At 36.8% G+C, this 17,642-nt stretch overlaps 1 protein-coding gene across 3 annotated transcripts; it reads left to right on the top strand.

Moving 5' to 3' along the window:
• Positions 1-1,160: 1,160 nt before the first annotated feature.
• On the top strand, positions 1,161-16,629 carry LOC113285264 (ABC transporter C family member 2-like). 3 transcript variants are annotated; one of them, XM_026534213.1, is made up of 28 exons: positions 1,161-1,311; positions 1,425-1,803; positions 2,424-2,602; positions 2,723-2,762; positions 3,238-3,394; positions 3,805-3,919; positions 4,011-4,091; positions 4,257-4,281; positions 4,824-4,880; positions 5,571-5,636; positions 6,686-6,760; positions 7,486-7,593; positions 7,927-8,061; positions 8,511-8,617; positions 8,711-8,804; positions 9,046-9,213; positions 9,686-9,826; positions 10,122-10,322; positions 10,444-10,542; positions 10,641-10,793; positions 11,610-11,992; positions 12,312-12,492; positions 12,803-13,126; positions 13,466-14,222; positions 14,419-14,540; positions 14,674-14,919; positions 15,182-15,596; positions 15,907-16,329. In XM_026534213.1, the coding sequence occupies exons 2-28, from the start codon at positions 1,471-1,473 to the stop codon at positions 16,002-16,004; spliced, it is 4,860 nt and encodes a 1,619-aa protein (XP_026389998.1). In that variant the 5' UTR covers positions 1,161-1,311; positions 1,425-1,470; the 3' UTR covers positions 16,005-16,329. The 3 variants fall into 3 exon arrangements, with proteins under 3 accessions (XP_026389998.1, XP_026390000.1, XP_026389999.1); XM_026534215.1 differs by lacking the exon at positions 1,161-1,311 and adding an exon at positions 16,394-16,629 and having other exon boundaries at positions 1,471-1,803; positions 15,907-16,012; XM_026534214.1 differs by lacking the exon at positions 1,161-1,311 and adding an exon at positions 16,359-16,629 and having other exon boundaries at positions 1,471-1,803; positions 15,907-16,012.
• The last annotated feature ends 1,013 nt before the right edge of the window (positions 16,630-17,642 follow it).

Genomic DNA, 17,642 nt, shown 5'->3' with positions numbered 1-17,642 from the left:
CTAAAACGAACCAAATAAAATGGAAGGCTATTATTGGGGCGTCACACTTCAATAGAAGGGCTTCACTTGGATTGTTAATGTCCAAAAAAGTGGTTATGGAATATCCTAACACATATACAAAATGTCTAGATTATCCTTTAACTAGAAGTGATTTTACGTCCAGGTTTCTTTTAATTCCAACCGTATAATTTTATTTGCATGTAATTTTACGTCCAGGTTTGGATTAGTTCCAACTGTAGAAGCTCATTTTACGTCAAGGTTTCTTTTAATTTCAATCGTAGAATCCGATTTTACGTCCAGTTTTCTTTAAGTTCCAACGGTAGAAGTGATTTTACGTCCAGGTTTGGAGATTTTACGTCCAGGTTTGGATTAATTCCAACCGTAGAATTTTATTTGCATGTAGTTTTACATCCAGGTTTGAATTAGTTCCAACCGTAGAAGCTCATTTTACGTCCAGGTTCCTTTTAATTCCAACCATAGAAGTGATTCTACGTCCAGGTTTGGAATATTTCCAACCGTAGAAGTAATTTTACGTCCAGGTTTGGAATATTTCCAATCGTAGAAGTAATTTTACGTCCAGGTTTGAAATATTTCCAACCATAGAAGTGATTTTACATCTGGTTTGGATTAATTCCAACTGTAAAATTTTATTTGCCCAGGTTTGAATTAGTTCCAACCGTAGAAGCTCATTTTACGTCCAGGTTACTTTTAATTCCAACCGTAGAAGTGATTTTACGTCCAGGTTTGGAATATTTCCAACCGTAGAAGTGATTTTATGTCCAGGTTTGGAATATTTCCAACCGTAGAAGTGATTTTACATCTAGATTTGGATTATTTCCAACCGCAGAAGTTTATTTTACGGCTAGTTTTTCTTCCCACAAAAACTTTGTCCCAGAATTCACCAAGTATACAAAAAAATTCATTAATTTAATTTTTATTTAATTAAATTAAATTAAAATTAACTACATAAGGGTTGTTTAATCATTACAAAATTATTTGAGATAAGGGGTTTTTGATATTACTTATGGATAACCCGTTTTTATCCTATTAGATGACGCCCCTCTAATAGATTGTGACGCCCCAATAATAACCTTCTAAAATAAAGTCATGAGTCGTGACCACCACCGCACTTGACACTCCAAATGGCAATCACAGTTGACATTTGATATTTGTGAATATTATTCGCAAGGAATGACGCAAAAACGAGGTTTTGTCTGCTCTGGTTATTATCCATCCACTAAAAAAATACTTAGATGGAAAAAGTATCTCTCTTCTCCAGCCATCCATAATACAGAGCTCTTCCCAAATCAGGTAAAGCTTATGTTCCATTCTTTTGTCTGCTTATGCATTTTCTTATTATTAACGTAGATTCTCTTCCAAAAAACCCTAACTGGTTTTAATGCTTCAATTCCACTTCACTGTAGGAGTATGTTTGAGCTCTGATTGAACAAACAAGATTTATAGTTCAAGATGGGGTTCAAACCACTGGTTTGGTACTGTAAGCCAGTGGAAAATGGGGTTTGGTCCAAACTTGTGCAGAATGCATTTGGGGTTTATACACCTTGTGGAATGGATACTTTAGTGATTTCCTTCACTCATCTTGTTCTTCTCAGTCTTTGCATTTACCGGATATGGAAGATGACCATGGATTTTACTGTTCAGAGGTTTCGGTTGAGGTCGAATTACTACAATTACTTTTTGGGTTTGTTGGCTACATATTGTGCTGTGGAACCAATTGTTAGGATGGTCATGGGTATCTCAATTTTGAATCTGGATGGACAGACTGCGCTCGCTCCTTATGAGGTGATACTTCTAATTGTCGTGTCTTATGTTTGTAGTACTCCACTTAGAGTTTTGCAGTTTGTTGATTACTGACTTTAGTGGTGTTTGAACATTTAGGTTGCAGCATCTGTTCAGATTATTTGTGATTACTAAGTGTTTCTATTGAATTTATGCAAAATCTTTTTGTGTCTTGGCAATTTGAAATTAGTGGTATGCACTGCGTGGTTCTTAATATTGTTTGTATTTCTGGTCGACGAACACAAAAATTAACACCTTTGGACCTAAGTATGCTGCAGCTCTTGAATTAGAAAACAAACAAAATTAGCTTGACAAGTGTTGTCACTGGACTTTGAAATGGTGGTGTAACAATATTTGGTTACATTGGTAACCACGATAAGTCCCAGAACTCCCAATGCTACTGGACGTTACCATTAGACTGGAGTTCAGTTTATTACTAAGAGACTTTGACAGGGGCACCAGTTAACTACTATGATTCCTGTAACACTGGTTGATATTATAGGATAAAATAAAGGGTATCATGTCCAGCCAGTGAAAGGTGCATTTGAACTATGTTTGCTGAACTGTTATATTAACTTCGAAAAGAAACTGATATATATGGCCAATCGACGTTCTTGTTACAGATACTTTCTCTTGTCATCAAGGCTTTTGCTTGGTGGTCTATGCTGGTTATGATCTACCTAGAAACTAAGATCTACATACGCGAATTTCGTTGGTACATCCGATTTGGTGTTATTTATGCGCTTGTAGGGGATGCTGTTATGGTGAATCTTGTTCTCTCTGTGAAAGAATACCAGAATCTGTAAGTCCTCTAACTTGCTAGATTTCTGCTACTTCTAAAAATGGGCATGTGCACATCAGATGGAATATACTACCACCATTTCTTTGTTATTTATAGTTTTCTTCTATTTTGTCAATGCAGGTCCATATTGTACCTATATAGCAGCGAAGTTCTCTGTCAGGTACAACTTATGGCATTTGCATCCTTCTCAGGTTTTCCCTATTTCATATAAATAGCTTGACTCCTTTAAGTCCATTTTTTATTCCTCGCCCTGACCGAACCTATTGTTGAGACAACAGAAAATGGTGTTTTCTTGTTCCGGGATCCTTTATTGTTGCTTTGAATTGGGTTTAGACATTACTTCGCTGATCTTTAATCTTTCAAAACGGCAGCAACATACCTTTTGTGATTTAGATATTGGCTTACATTGCATTAGTCTCGATAGTGAAAATTCACTCCTTAAACACTGAGACTCAGAGGGCATACAAGGTGCTAAAATACTATATGAATTTTTATCAAAGGTGCAGAGACTTTTCACCCGAGCTGATATTCGGAGGCACATGGTCTCAGCCATTTGATCAGTTATACTTTTGTTTCACATTCCTTCTGGAACACGTGTACTGCATCTTTACATTATAGTTATCATTTATATACAGGTGCTCTATGGAATTTTCTTGTTATTTTACGTACCTAATTTGGATCCATATCCGGGCTACACTCCGCTAAGGGAAGAGTTTGTTGAAAACACAGAGTATCAAACACTTCACGGGGAAGAGCAGATTTGTCCGGAGAGGCATGTCAATGTGTTTTCCAGTAAGTGATGCGCCTACTAAGCTGCCTTTGTTGCTATTGTGAATAAATTCGTACCATAAGAACCTAAAAGCAGTCATATGCATGGCCTATTATCCAAATGGTTAACATGGCAACATCCTCTGTATAGATTTGGCAACTAAAACAAAGAATTTGAAAATTACAGGATTGGATTCTATAGACTTCTGTTTATGAAACTAATTATAGAAACTTCATTGGGAATGTCATGAGCATCTTTAGCCTTTTCTGTTTGTTTTTTTTGTCTGGTGCTAACACATCCCCATTAAATCAAACAAGGAGTGTCACATCTGTATAAAAGACGACGTCTCACACGCTAACTGTTTAAAAAATATTAAGTTGCTGTGAGCTGGTTTACATCATCTAATGTTGGTTCTATCCACTTGCTTTCGCAGAGATATCTTTCGCATGGATGACACCACTCATGGAACAAGGATTTAGAAAACCGATAACTGAGAAGGATGTGTGGAAGCTGGATACATGGGATAAGACCGAGACACTGAATAGCAAGTACTCATCATGTTGCGTCCCTCAAAATATGCTTATCCTCGAATTTTGATCGTATTTAGAATTAGTCACATCTATAATGATATCTTTGTAGGTTTCAAGACTGTTGGTTAAAGGAATCTCAAAAATCTAAACCATGGCTGTTAAGAGCACTTAATAGTAGCCTTGGGGGAAGGTATGGACTGATACTTTTGTGGTTGCCTTTGCTCGTTTTGTTTCATTTTCTTTCTCTAGAAGACTAAAAACTACAAAGCAATTTTTTTGTTTATATATTTATGGCATGAGTATATGTGGCTGGACCTTTTCACCATAATCACTTTCTACTATGTTTCCATTGTAGGTTTTGGTTTGGAGGTTTTTTTAAGGTATTAAACCATCCATCTTATGTTAAGTTTTCTTGGTCTCTTAGCCAAGTCGTTTCAAATATATTTTGTTTCCTCGTGAAAAAAATTCTTCTAATTCTCTCTGCAAGAAAGGTTTCTCTTTTTTAGTTGCAAATTAATATGTTCAGTTCCTCTATTTACGACCGGCTTACCATGTTCATTATCTTACATGGACTAGAATGTGGTTAGAACCTTTGACTCCACTGTGAGTTGATTTGAATATTCGTCTTGTGATCCATTCTAGGGAATGCTAACTTCTTACCAATTTTGTGGCACTAGATAATTCAAAACTATACGTTATGGGCGGAAATATTTACATAATAATAACGAGGCCATAGACGCAGTACAACAATTAGGTGTAATAACAAAACAGAGGGTTGCATGCATTACTACTGTTTTGTATTTGTTATTTTCTTAAGAAATTTGTTGCGTTAAGTGATTGCCTAGTTGGAGAAAGTGTTGGGCTTCTTATCATCCTAGATTATTGTAACTCATGGTGTATTATTGCGTTGTTATTTTTCTAGATCGGCAATGATCTTTCTCAGTTTGTGGGCCCCGTTATATTGAATCGTCTATTAAAGGTGAGTCTTCTTTTCCTGTATTGCTTAACAGGTAGTTGGTGCAATTTTCTTTATGTTGTTCTTTTGCTGTTCATTTTATTTGTATTTATGGCAAAAAATTTCATTTTTTTTAAAGCTAGATACATATAGATAAAGTTGCACACTGATTCCATAAGGATTGATATCCTTGACAGTTTTTTGCTAAATGCTAAAAAGCTTTAAGCCAAATTTCTTATTTTGTTTCAGTTGTACCAATTTGTCTTTGTTCACAACTTGATATTCCCTTGTTCGGTCTGCCTCACTTATTTACTGTTTTGGCACATCTGGATTTGTTTTGCCTGAATCATTCTGAAACAGAAGTCATGATCGACTAATTTACGAGTGCCCAAAATTTCCTTGCATTCAACCACCTTTTCTGTCGCTCCCTCCTTTGTTTTCACACTATATGCAACTTTCTTGGGTTTCATATTATTAGTTTGGTTGCCCGAGGTGTGATGTTGTAATTACATATTTCATGGTCCCTTCTCATTTTATGCACTATAAGTTACATTCTTTGGTTTCATATTATTAGTAAGCTTTACCTGAGAGTACAGGTGTGATGTTGCAGTTACACATTTCATGCTTCATAGCTCTTTGTCAGGATTCTCTGTTCATTGCTCTATATGTTTGTCCTGTAAGATTTCTTAATTAGCTTGTTGATATCACCTGCAGTCTATGCAAGAAGGGGAACCAGCTTGGATTGGTTACATCTATGCCTTTTCAATTTTTGTCGGAGTGGTATGAATCTATATCCACATGTCTTTCCTCTATCTTACAATGCTTGTTTGTATTATCCTATTTTACTTAACTTATTTCTCTTTGCTCCTTGAGCGTAAAAGCATCTAGTGCAACATGATCACACAAAAGGACCTTTACATGGCTCTTGTTTAGCCAATTTGGCACCTTACTGACAGGCAACCCCAACATGTACTTAGTAAGAGTCCCACCCGCTTGAATATCGAGCGATCCTCGACCCTGATATACCAACTGGCAACATTAAAATCTTGTCCCAATGCACACTTGATACTGCCCTCATTTTAGCAGCCCAAGGAGGTGTGGAGTTTTGTTTAACATATCCAAGACGCCTCTAACAACATCAAGAGGAAGTTTACCCTTTAGTACATATGCCACTGCTGTCTTTCCGGCAATGCAGAACTATTCATACCATGCACAACCCCTTCATCTGATGACATGAGCTTATTTGGAGGTTTAACTAGGGGAACTCAAACGTCCTGTTCTTACAGCAACATCCCCTTATCAGCAATGCTGTGTCCTTGGCTTCAATAATAACTGCAGGAGTCCTTCCCCAATTCACACCCAATAGCCGATACTCTCCACTCTTAGCTACTCATGTATTTGTTGAAATCAATAAATTGCACAGAAATGGATAGATTTTTATGGCAATTTTTATCAATTTTCACCACGATTTTTTCCGTTTCACGCGTCTTAACATTTGCATGGATACCTTAACAAGTCCTAATTAGGGTTTCTTGGAGGACATTCAAAAGGTGTACGTTAGAGAAGAATCCGTACATCATTTATTCCCCATATATCTTTATAGCCTTCACTTCACTTCATTTTGTTCATTTCTTTTTAATTGCATACAGAATTATCACAACATTGTTGTGTTGGAGCCTAGGATATTGGCCACTTAAGTGACTATAAAACTTCAGTGTTGTACTTAGTTATCCATGGGTTTCCCATTATGTTCTCATTTAGTTCAGGTATCCAATAATATCGGTACATGAAGTGGTTACTATAATTAACTTAAAGTTTATTTGGTGCAGTCCTTGGGGGTTCTTTCCGAAGCACAATATTTTCAGAATGTCATGCGTGTGGGTTACCGGCTGAGGTCCACGTTGGTATGTAGTTTGATCTTTTTTTGTTTTGTTTTGATCCTTGATTAAGTCTCAAGGTGATCTTTTGCATAGATAAGTTTTCAGGTTTGATTAGCTCTAAAATAACCAAATTATGGGTCCACCTTGTTTTCTCTTTCTCGTTGAAGATGAGTCTTATGAAATAAAAGTTATAATGTTAGTCTTAGATTTTCATATCAGTGTGGAGTTCAATTATTATGGCAACCTTTGCATTTTCACCATTCCAACATGCATTAACACTATTTGCATATTCTGCACTTGCGGACCCTTGAGCAGGCGTAACATTAGATATTGTGTATATGTGTCTTCTTTAATTTCAAACAGATGGCTCAGAATGTATCTTCTAGGTCAAGGTCTTGTCTGTACTAAATGACCATGGTAGACCATCTTTAAGTACAACTTAAGACAAATACCACAGCTCATTATACCCAAGAGAAACGTAGGTGTCTGGTCATGGCCATGTATTATTTTATTTTTTGAACTGGCTGTGATTCTTTCACCTCTTAGAAGTGTCAAGAGGTGGTGAGTACAAAAAATTCTGATTAGATAACTATATTTTTGGTTATTATTGTTGAAAAGCATATGGAGCTCAAAAGCAGGATTTATCATTTTTGGCTGTGCATCCACGCATTCAGCTTTTGTTCTGATTGAGTGATGAATATGAGCTATTCCTACTGCATCATATCTAGTTGAAATCTCTTTGGTTTCAGGTTGCTGCCATATTTCGCAAATCATTAAAATTGACGCACGAAGCGCGTCGGAAGTTTCCGTCTGGAAAAATTACCAACTTGATGACCACAGATGCTGAATCTCTCCAGGCATGCTCCACTACTATTGTCAAAAATCATGCTTCTCATTTCAATATGATTTCTGCTCTCTAACAAGACTTTAAGTTATTGCATTTGAGCAGTTACCCTTAATACCTTTTTTAAAAATTACATCATGTCCCATAACTATAAGAGACACCATATATCAACAAAAAAATTAGCCCATGTGGGGTATGTTGTACATTTCATGATTCATTTTACAAGTGATTCATTTTCAAATAGTGATTTCCACTACCTTGAAGTACGAGTTAGATCTATGATTCATATACGATTTCTCTTGTTGGACATAAACTTGTAATTAATTTGTTCTTTTCCTGCTTGCAGCAAATATGTCAACAACTTCACAGTTTGTGGTCAGCACCATTTCGAATCATCGTTGCTATGGTTCTTCTGTACAATGAACTTGGTGTTGCTTCTTTGTTAGGCTCATTGGTGCTACTTTTGATGTTCCCTTTACAGGTACTGACTGCCAGCACACCCACCTCCCTCCCTCCCTCCCTGTAGCATGCACAGTACTTCTATTCTTTCCGTTTCTTGCTTGTGAATTAAGTTCCTACTGACTTTTTCATCTTTTTCTTCTAGAAAAGTATGATTCCTAGTCACTAAGCCTTCTTATACAATAATGCTCTGAACCATGGATTTTATAACTTTGATTGCGTAGCTAAAATGCTGTTTTTACTTTTTAGCAAATCATTAGCTTTTCTGATACAGTCACGCGCAGAATCATGGATTTTAGAATAACCTTCGATACCGTAACTGAATTATTATACTTTAATAGCTTTGACTAGGATAAGATTGCTCTTTATTTTTTCGCCTGGCATGTCTTTGCATTCTCCTCGTGTTAATCCTGATTCCTGTCGGTTAGTTCTCTTCATAGTTCATTTATTCTGTTCATTTCTCGAAAGCAGACATTCGTGATTAACAAAATGAAGAAGCTCACTAAGGAAGGTCTACAACGTACAGACAAAAGGATTGGGCTCATGAATGAAATCTTGGCCGCAATGGACACTGTCAAGTATGTTTCATTTTGAGAATGACTACCTGTCTTACAACAAATTAAATTTTTTGAGATCGATCATCTGAATCTTACTTTATTGAAATGGATCAGATATTATGCTTGGGAGTGGAGTTTTAAATCGAAAGTTCAAAGTGTTCGTGATGATGAGCTCTCATGGTTCCGCAAATCGCAATTACTATCAGCGGTAGGGTAAAAAAATGCAATCTTCTACTAAGCTTGTGGCTCCTGTGGTTGATTGTCTATTTTTGAATATAGTTATCGATAAATTTGATGTGGAATCTGTTACTGAGTAACTTAGTAAATATACCTGGCCCCTCTAGGGCATGAACCACATGCGCGTTTTGTGCAATGCAGCAATGTGTATAAGATAAGTCTAGTTATCTCATTAATTTTGTTTTTCTACTAACATACTATTTTCTCTGCAGTTGAATCGTTTCATCCTCAACAGCGTTCCTGTTGTGGTAACAGTTATATCCTTTGGGATGTACACTCTGCTTGGCGGGGTTTTAACACCTGCGAAGGCGTTCACGTCACTTTCACTGTTTGCAGTGTTAAGATTCCCCTTGTTCATGATTCCCAGTTTGATAACGCAGGTGCTATTCTTATCCTTGTGTATTCCTCTGATGCTACAAGTATAACAGTACTGATAGATTACTGGAGTTGTTACTTAGATCTACTCTGTTGGTTTACAATCTATTCATGATGTCAAAAAGTTCCTCCTGAGTTCTTATAGCCGACATGTTGCATTGGCATTTTCAACGCTTCTTTTAACCCATGATCCATGAGTTTATGTCTAAATAGGGAGGTGGAGTTGGTTGTGCATGCATTGTTAGGATTCTTAGAGCTCTGGTCTTTTATGCTGAGTTTGTTTTACTCCTATCTCCTCTTGTTCCATAACAATCACATATCGAGTCATGTAAAATCAATCCTATTCCTGCTCATGAGTCTCTAGGAACAAATGAGGCTTCCCAAGAAAATGTTTCGGCATTAAGCATAGATATATTGATTTTTTTCATTTTCTAGGCATTATAAAAGAATCTAAATGGTTTTTGAATTTCTTGGCAGGTTGTAAATGCAAATGTTTCATTGAAACGTCTGGAGGAACTTTTCTTAGCTGAGGAGAGACTTCTTCTACCAAACCCACCTCTTGAGCCAGGCCTTCCAGCCATATCAATAAAGAACGGAAGTTTTTCTTGGGATTCAAAGGTCTACCTTGTTTGTTTTTAATGTTTGCTGTGTACAAATATAAACTTTTACTTCAGCTTTGGTGTAACCTTATAACTCTTTCGAGGTTCCAACTACCTTGATAAATGATGCAAATTAACATCACCACATACTTTAAGCATGCTAGTTAAGTAAACTGTATATGAAAAGTAGTTTGTACTTCGCAACCAATTATTTTCCGAAGTAAATATTTTGGTCAATATGTTGTTCCTATTTGCGTTTTTGGTTCCCGCATGTTTTAGAACTAGCACCGTCTAAATCCATTTTATTGTTTCAGGCAGAGAAACCCACATTATCGAACATTAATTTGAATATACCGGTTGGTAGCCTTGTGGCAGTTGTTGGCAGTACCGGTGAAGGAAAAACGTCACTCATATCAGCTATGCTTGGGGAATTACCTCCTACAACTGATGCAGATGTTGTTGTTCGAGGAACCATTGCTTATGTTCCACAAGTTTCATGGATTTTTAATGCGACCGTAAGTCACAGTATTATTTACAGCTTCCTAGTTGTTTCACAATTATCCATCTTCTTGGTTTCCAGTTTCTTATGTGGTTCCAATAATCCGACTTAGAGCTCCATTATCATATTCCTATCAGGTACGCGATAACATATTATTCGGTTCTCCTTTTGAAGCTTCACGCTATGAAAAAGCTATAGATATGACTGCCTTGCAACATGATCTCAACATACTCCCTGTAAGTGATTGCTTATGAAATAAGAGTGGGATATTTCCATCAAGTTCTAAATGATACTGTCATGTTCTACATGTTCTCTTACCCCCTTATATTATCAGGGTGGTGATCTCACAGAGATTGGTGAGAGAGGGGTGAATATTAGCGGTGGGCAAAAGCAACGAGTTTCCATGGCTAGGGCCGTTTACTCCAACTCTGATGTATATATATTTGATGACCCTTTAAGTGCTCTAGATGCTCATGTCGGGCGCCAGGTATTGTTATACTCTGAAATTCCAGTTAAACAGTTCTCTGGTCATGGTTCAGCATAACTTACTCGTTCCTTTCTCCCGATTCTCCATTCACTTGGGTTTAATTGATTAATAAATAGAAAGTAGGTTGTTCATTTCTGAATTTGTTGGCGTTGCATGTTTTGAGGGTCAAACATTGTGGTTTCTGCAATGGAGCAAATTTGGCACCATTTGAGCCTTTAGGTCGAGATTATATGGTTGATGAAACGTAGTTCACTATATCTTGCATCATGTTATCTCTTTTGCGTTTCTCTTCTCGCACAAAGTGCTCATTGTAGTAGAAACATTACTAGGAACTAAGTTACACAACACCCAGGAAAGATTCAGGATCGGATATCGGTAGGTGAATAACTTGAGGTCGAAAGATTGTGTAATTTGTTTCTTTGTCAAAGGCGAGTTAAGTTTTAACTCTCAAGCTCAAGAGGTGTACAAATTTTTCTTAAAAGACATATAGCTAAGCAAAGTAACTCCAACTCAATACTTAAGGCTTTACAAGACCCTTGCTAAACAAATAAGGGAACGATATAAGTAGATAGTCTTCTCAGTTCAACTGATAACTACTAATTCCTATCTAAACCCCACTGACCCCTTGGGGAAACCGGTTGTGTCCTATACCAATTTGGTTTAGAGAAATATTGTCCAAACATGAGTTGATTAATTAACAGTTTCTGTTTTCTAAGTCGATATTGTAATTACCATGAATCTCCTCATGAGTTGCTAGAAAATGAGGGGAGTTTTACCTTTAGGATGTGCATAATATTTAAAGGATTACCTTCACAGGTTTTTGATAAATGTATCAAAGAAGAACTGAGAGGAAGAACTAGAGTGCTTGTTACAAACCAGCTTCATTTTCTACCACAAGTAGAAAGAATTCTCCTGGTTCATGAAGGTATGGTGAAAGAGGAGGGAACTTTTGACGAACTTATCAATAACGGTGTATTATTTAAGAGGCTAATGGAAAATGCCGGCAAGGTGGAGGAACATATGGAAGAAAAGGATGATGAGAAACCTGAGCAGAAGGACTTAAGTTTGGCTGGTAATGGCATGTCAAATGAGATGCCAAAAAGTGTGAGTCAAGTGACCAAAGTGGAAAAGGGCAAGTCTGTTCTTGTCAAGCAGGAGGAACGTGAGACAGGTGTTGTCAGTTTGAAAGTTCTGATGAGGTAAGAATTCCTTCCACAGTGAGTTGGTTAACACTTAATGGACCTTCTTTGCTGAAACTAAGTGTAGTGTTCCTGATTCCTGAACATAATTTATCAGAAGTTGAAGCAAATAATAAGTAAATTCTAGTATAATAATATCCTTTCTCAATTATACATCTCCACTTTTCTGTGTCTTAAACAATGCTTCTCATGTGGAGGAAAAAAGTCTTGATTACTATCTGTTGGCAACCACGCAAATTTCTCTTTACAAAATTACTGGGTTACCTATTTTTTTTCTGTTATAACACGACGTACCTGTTGACTTGAACTTGTTTTTCAGATATATGAACGCATTAGGAGGATTTTGGGTAGTTATGATACTCTTTACCTGCTATGTGTCAACTGAAATTTTTCGAGTTATGAGTAGTACATGGTTAAGTGTTTGGACTGATCTAAGCACTCCAAAGATCCATGGCCCAGGTTTCTACTGTCTGGTTTACGCAATGCTATCCCTCAGTCAGGTAAAAGTGGACAAAATAGTGGCAAACATTCAATTATTGTTTTTTTTTTTTTTTAGTTTTCATTTTCTTTGGATCACTAATGCACACTATAATCTTTTCTGGTAATATCATTGTATGTCTAAATTTCAATTTCACAAGAGAGTAAAATGTTACATTTTCATGCAAATTGCTTAGCCAGTTTCAATCTGCATCTTATTTTCTATGATCCTCTGGTTTTTTAAGATTTTTTTGTCCGTATTCTTGTGATGTAACTGTGCAAATGCCAGCTATCAAGATCTGAATTTATACTAAACTTGTTATTAATTTTCAGGTACTTGTAAACTTGGCGAACTCTTACTGGTTGATCAAAATAAGTCTAACTGCAGCCAAAAGGTTGCATGATGCAATGCTCAACTCTATCTTAAGAGCTCCAATGGTATTTTTCCATACCAATCCAGTTGGTAGGATGATTAATAGATTTGCAAAGGATCTCGGCGACATAGACCGCAATGTTGCTGTGTTTGTAAATATGTTTCTGAACCAAGTATTCCAACTTCTTTCAACTTTTGCGCTGATTGGCATCGTGAGCACCATATCCTTGTGGGCCATAATGCCGCTCCTGATCTTATTTTATTCAGCCTATCTATATTACCAGGTATGCATAATTTCTAATCATGCTAATTTAGTTAATTTGTTGTTTGCCCAAGTTTATAGTTTATCTAATAACCACTTGCTTTAAGTAAGTGAATGAGTATTCACTAATAACCACCAATATAATTAAAAGTTTGTGAATATTTACACTATCTGTACAGTGAAATGGGTATATTAGGGGAGGGTCTTCCCCGCCATGAGGAGATCCTCCTCATCTATTCTTCAGTAATTAACCATCTGTTGGAAAACTACATCAATCACACTGAAAGTATAGCCAACCCTTATTTCAGTTATCTGTAAGAAAATATTTTTTCCAATACATTTTGATTCTTCTTGTTTACAGAGCACAGCCCGTGAAGTCAAACGCTTGAGTTCCATAACTAGATCTCCTGTGTATGCACAATTTGGGGAAGCGTTAAATGGTCTATCGACCATTCGCGCGTACAAAGCCTATGATCGAATGGCTAGTATTAACGGGAAGTCTATGGACAATAATATCAGGTACACCCTCTTGAACATGAGTGCAAACCGCTGGCTCGTTATCCGTTTGGAATCACTTGGAGGCTTGATGATTTGGTTGATAGCAACTTTTGCTGTCATGGAAAATGGACGAGCAGCAGATCGCGTGGCATATGCATCTTCCATGGGTCTGCTTCTCAGTTATGCTTTAAATATTACAAACTTGTTGTCGGGAGTTCTCAGAATTGCCAGTGCAGCAGAGAATAGTTTAAATGCTGTCGAGCGTGTAGGCACATATATAGATTTGCCTTCAGAGGCGCCTACCGTGATTGAAGATAATCGACCCCCACCTGGATGGCCTTCTTCAGGATCGATCAAGTTTGAAGATGTTGTCTTTAGGTACAGGCCTGAGCTTCCTCCAGTCCTTCATGGATTATCTTTTGCAGTTTCTCCTTATGAGAAGGTTGGAATAGTTGGGAGGACTGGGGCTGGGAAATCTAGTATGATCAATGCTTTATTTAGAATCGTGGAACTTGAAAGTGGCAGAATCTTAATTGATGGCTCTGATATTGCGAAATTTGGTTTAACTGATCTACGTAAAGTTCTCGGGATAATTCCACAATCACCAGTTCTCTTCTCAGGTGTGTATCTTTACATATTATTATGTACTTTATGAAGTCATCAAGAGACAGTGCTGATAGATCATTCATATTCAAATTTAGCTGTACTGTATAGTGTTGCCTGCAGTGAATGTTTATGTTATTTTCCTGAACAACCAAATTTTTTTGCTTTGTTCTTCTAAATCTTCTAACCGTTCTTTTTTTATCGTATATGTAGGAACTGTCCGGTTTAATCTTGATCCTTTTGATGAGCACAATGATGCTGACATCTGGGAGGCTTTAGAGAGAGCGCACCTTAAGGATGTCATTAGAAGGAATTCTTTAGGTCTTGATGCCGAGGTGAACACTCGATTCGCTTGAAAATAGGAACTCTCAGTAATTAAATAGGGATGTACTTGTTTGTGTATTACTTTACAAAGACTTCTGTTAGTGCTACCTTGAAGCATCACTTTGTGTTTGTTTTATCTTGTAGGTTTCTGAGGCAGGGGAGAATTTCAGTGTTGGCCAGAGGCAACTGTTAAGTCTTGCCCGAGCACTACTACGGAGATCCAAAATACTTGTTCTTGATGAAGCAACTGCTGCTGTAGATGTTAGAACTGATGCTCTTATTCAGAAAACTATTCGAGAAGAATTCAAATCATGCACCATGCTCATTATTGCTCATCGAATAAATACAATCATTGACTGTGACCGTGTTCTCCTTCTTGATGCGGGCCAGGTACACAAGTCCTTATGTCTGTAACCGGTTCATTTCAGTTGTGGTTTCCTATGCTATGTGTTATACTGTGTTCCTAGTTGTTATGAACCTTATAGTACATGTCTCCGAGCTTTGCTTGTCAGTTTTGTTTAAATTCAATGTGCACTTGGAAACAAGCAGATATTAAGTTTTAACGATCTATTATGAAGTTGATACCAGCAATAAGTTGAACAAAATTTCTTATACAGTTTTTATGTACTCCCTTTTTTAAACTATCTACCAGGTTCTTGAATTTGATACCCCAGAGGATCTTTTGTCAAATGAGGGGAGTGGTTTCTCTAAGATGGTGCAGAGTACAGGTGCTGCAAACGCGGAATACTTGCGAAGCTTAGTCGTTGATAATAAAGCAGCAAAAGAAGAGTCCAAACGTCAAGATGGGCATAGAAGATGGTTGGCCTCTTCCCGCTGGACTTCTGCTGCCCAGTTTGCTCTTGGAGTTAGCCTCAGTTCTTCTCACAATGATCTGCAAAACTTGGAAATCGAAGACGATAACAATATCATCAAGAGAACAAAGGATGCCATCGTCACTCTGCAAGGAGTTTTGGAAGGAAAGCATGATAAAGTTATTGAAGAGACGCTAGATCAATACCAGGTTCCTAGAGATAGATGGTGGTCAGCTTTCTACAGAATGGTTGAAGGTACATCTATAATGCATATGCAGCATTCATTAGCTACATTTTATAGGACACTATTATCAAATTCAACATGATTATTATTGATTAGATGCTGTGAAAAATTTAGTGGTCAATAATCAACAGTTTATGGTAAAAGTTTTTTTTCTTCCTGGAATGTGACCTGTGTTGTGGTTAACTATTTTATCTGTGGTTATTTTTGTTTTTAGTACATTTGTGCAATCTAAAAATACCAATTTCAATTGATTAAGCACCGCGCTTCTTCTTTGGAATGATGTAATTAACCTTAGCTTCTTCTTTTCTTTGTTTCTTTCAGGTCTTGCAACGATGAGTAAATTATCTCGCAACAAGTCGCATCAATCAGATTATGGCTTTGAGGATAGACCGATCGATTGGGACCATAATGAGACGTAGATAATAAGGTAATTACTAATTTTGACATCTCATGGAACAGCATAACTTAATTTGTAACATCTTAACTTTTGAAGCCAAATTACATACTGTATAGAAGGCATCAATACTCATGTACACCTTGTTAGGCTGCTGAACTCTAGCAGTCCTGCTCGTGTCGCAGCCATCACTAAGGGAACTTGTAATGGAATTTGTACATTTAACTTCTTCAGGGGTGGGGTGGCATATATTTGCGCCTAAATTTGTGTAAGAACAGGGAATGACATTATTGGTGCTAACAAGTTTAAAACTTTGGTAGTGGATATCAGCACTTTATCACACTCTAATATGTAATTCTTCCGTAATTGTAACATACAGATATCAGAAAAATAATAACCAGCATCGTTCAACAGGACTCAATGGTGTTATTTTAACTTCTCCTCGGAGGATCAACATCTACCAGCCTAACGTGATGCCTTCGAAACCAATTTGAAAATATGGGACTTTCAACCTCGGTCGGATGTCTGCTTAAACTTGTTGTAAAGAAATTTATACTCCTAGGTTAGGCGCTACCTTTTTTTTCTATCTTGTTATAGGGGCGGCAGATTTTATTAGAGGGCGGCGGGTAATAGGACAAAAAGGGTCATTACATGGTAATTTGAAGTGCCCCTTATCCAAAAAAAACTGAAAATGACTAATTAACCCGTACATAGTTTAGTGTTGATAATCTAGTTTAGTGTTGATGATTAATTTTCACTTATATTAACTCTAAATCAAAACAAAATCAGATTTTAGAGTTTAAAAAAAATCTATTTTTTACATTTTCAGAGCTAATTACGGTTGGAATGTTGCTCGTAACTAAGCGTAAATCTTAGTTACGGTTCGTAAAATATGAACTACCAACCATAACTGGTTAAATTTGGGAAAAACCCAATCGTAAAACCAGTTACGGTTGGTAACCAAATGCTCGAGACGAACCGTAACTTAGTTACGGTTCGTAAACTAAAATGGTTACCAACCGTAACAGTATTTACGGTTCATCTCGAATTTTAGTTATGAACCGTAATTGATGACCTTTCTGAACTCTGGGTTCCAGGGTTATTTACGGTTTGTAATTCTGGTATCTACATCAACCGTAAGTTCACTTACGGTTGAAAAAAAAAACGTAACTGAAGAAAATTCTCAGATATAAGAACATACGGTTGGTAATTGAACATACGGTTCAATTACCAACCGTAACGATATCAAAATCTCCAGTTACGGTTCGTAATTGAGTTAAAATCAACCATAACTCACATAAAACCAGAAATTTTAATTTTAATTTTCATCTAAAACCCTAATTTTTGATAGAAATTAAACTTAAATCGAACAAAATAAACCAAATCGTAACTGGGTTTTTCAAAACATACCTCATATAAGTCATTATACCACACTTGATTAATTTTCGGATCATCGAAGACGATGAAATTTTGAGTTTTAATAGAGGTTGCAGTTGATGGAGGAGGAGAAGAGAAAAAGAAAGAAAACAAATTTTCAATTTAGCTTTGATTTAGGTTAAACAATGGGAGGGTAACCTAGTCAATTTACTCCCCTATAAGACATCCCCTAACCAACTTATTATCACACTGCCGCCACTCTGATAAAACCGGCTGCCCCTATACC

Source organism: Papaver somniferum, chromosome 1, assembly GCF_003573695.1.
Source record: "Papaver somniferum cultivar HN1 chromosome 1, ASM357369v1, whole genome shotgun sequence".
Taxonomy (NCBI): Eukaryota; Viridiplantae; Streptophyta; class Magnoliopsida; order Ranunculales; family Papaveraceae; genus Papaver; species Papaver somniferum.
This window is presented reverse-complemented; position numbering and strand designations above follow the sequence as displayed.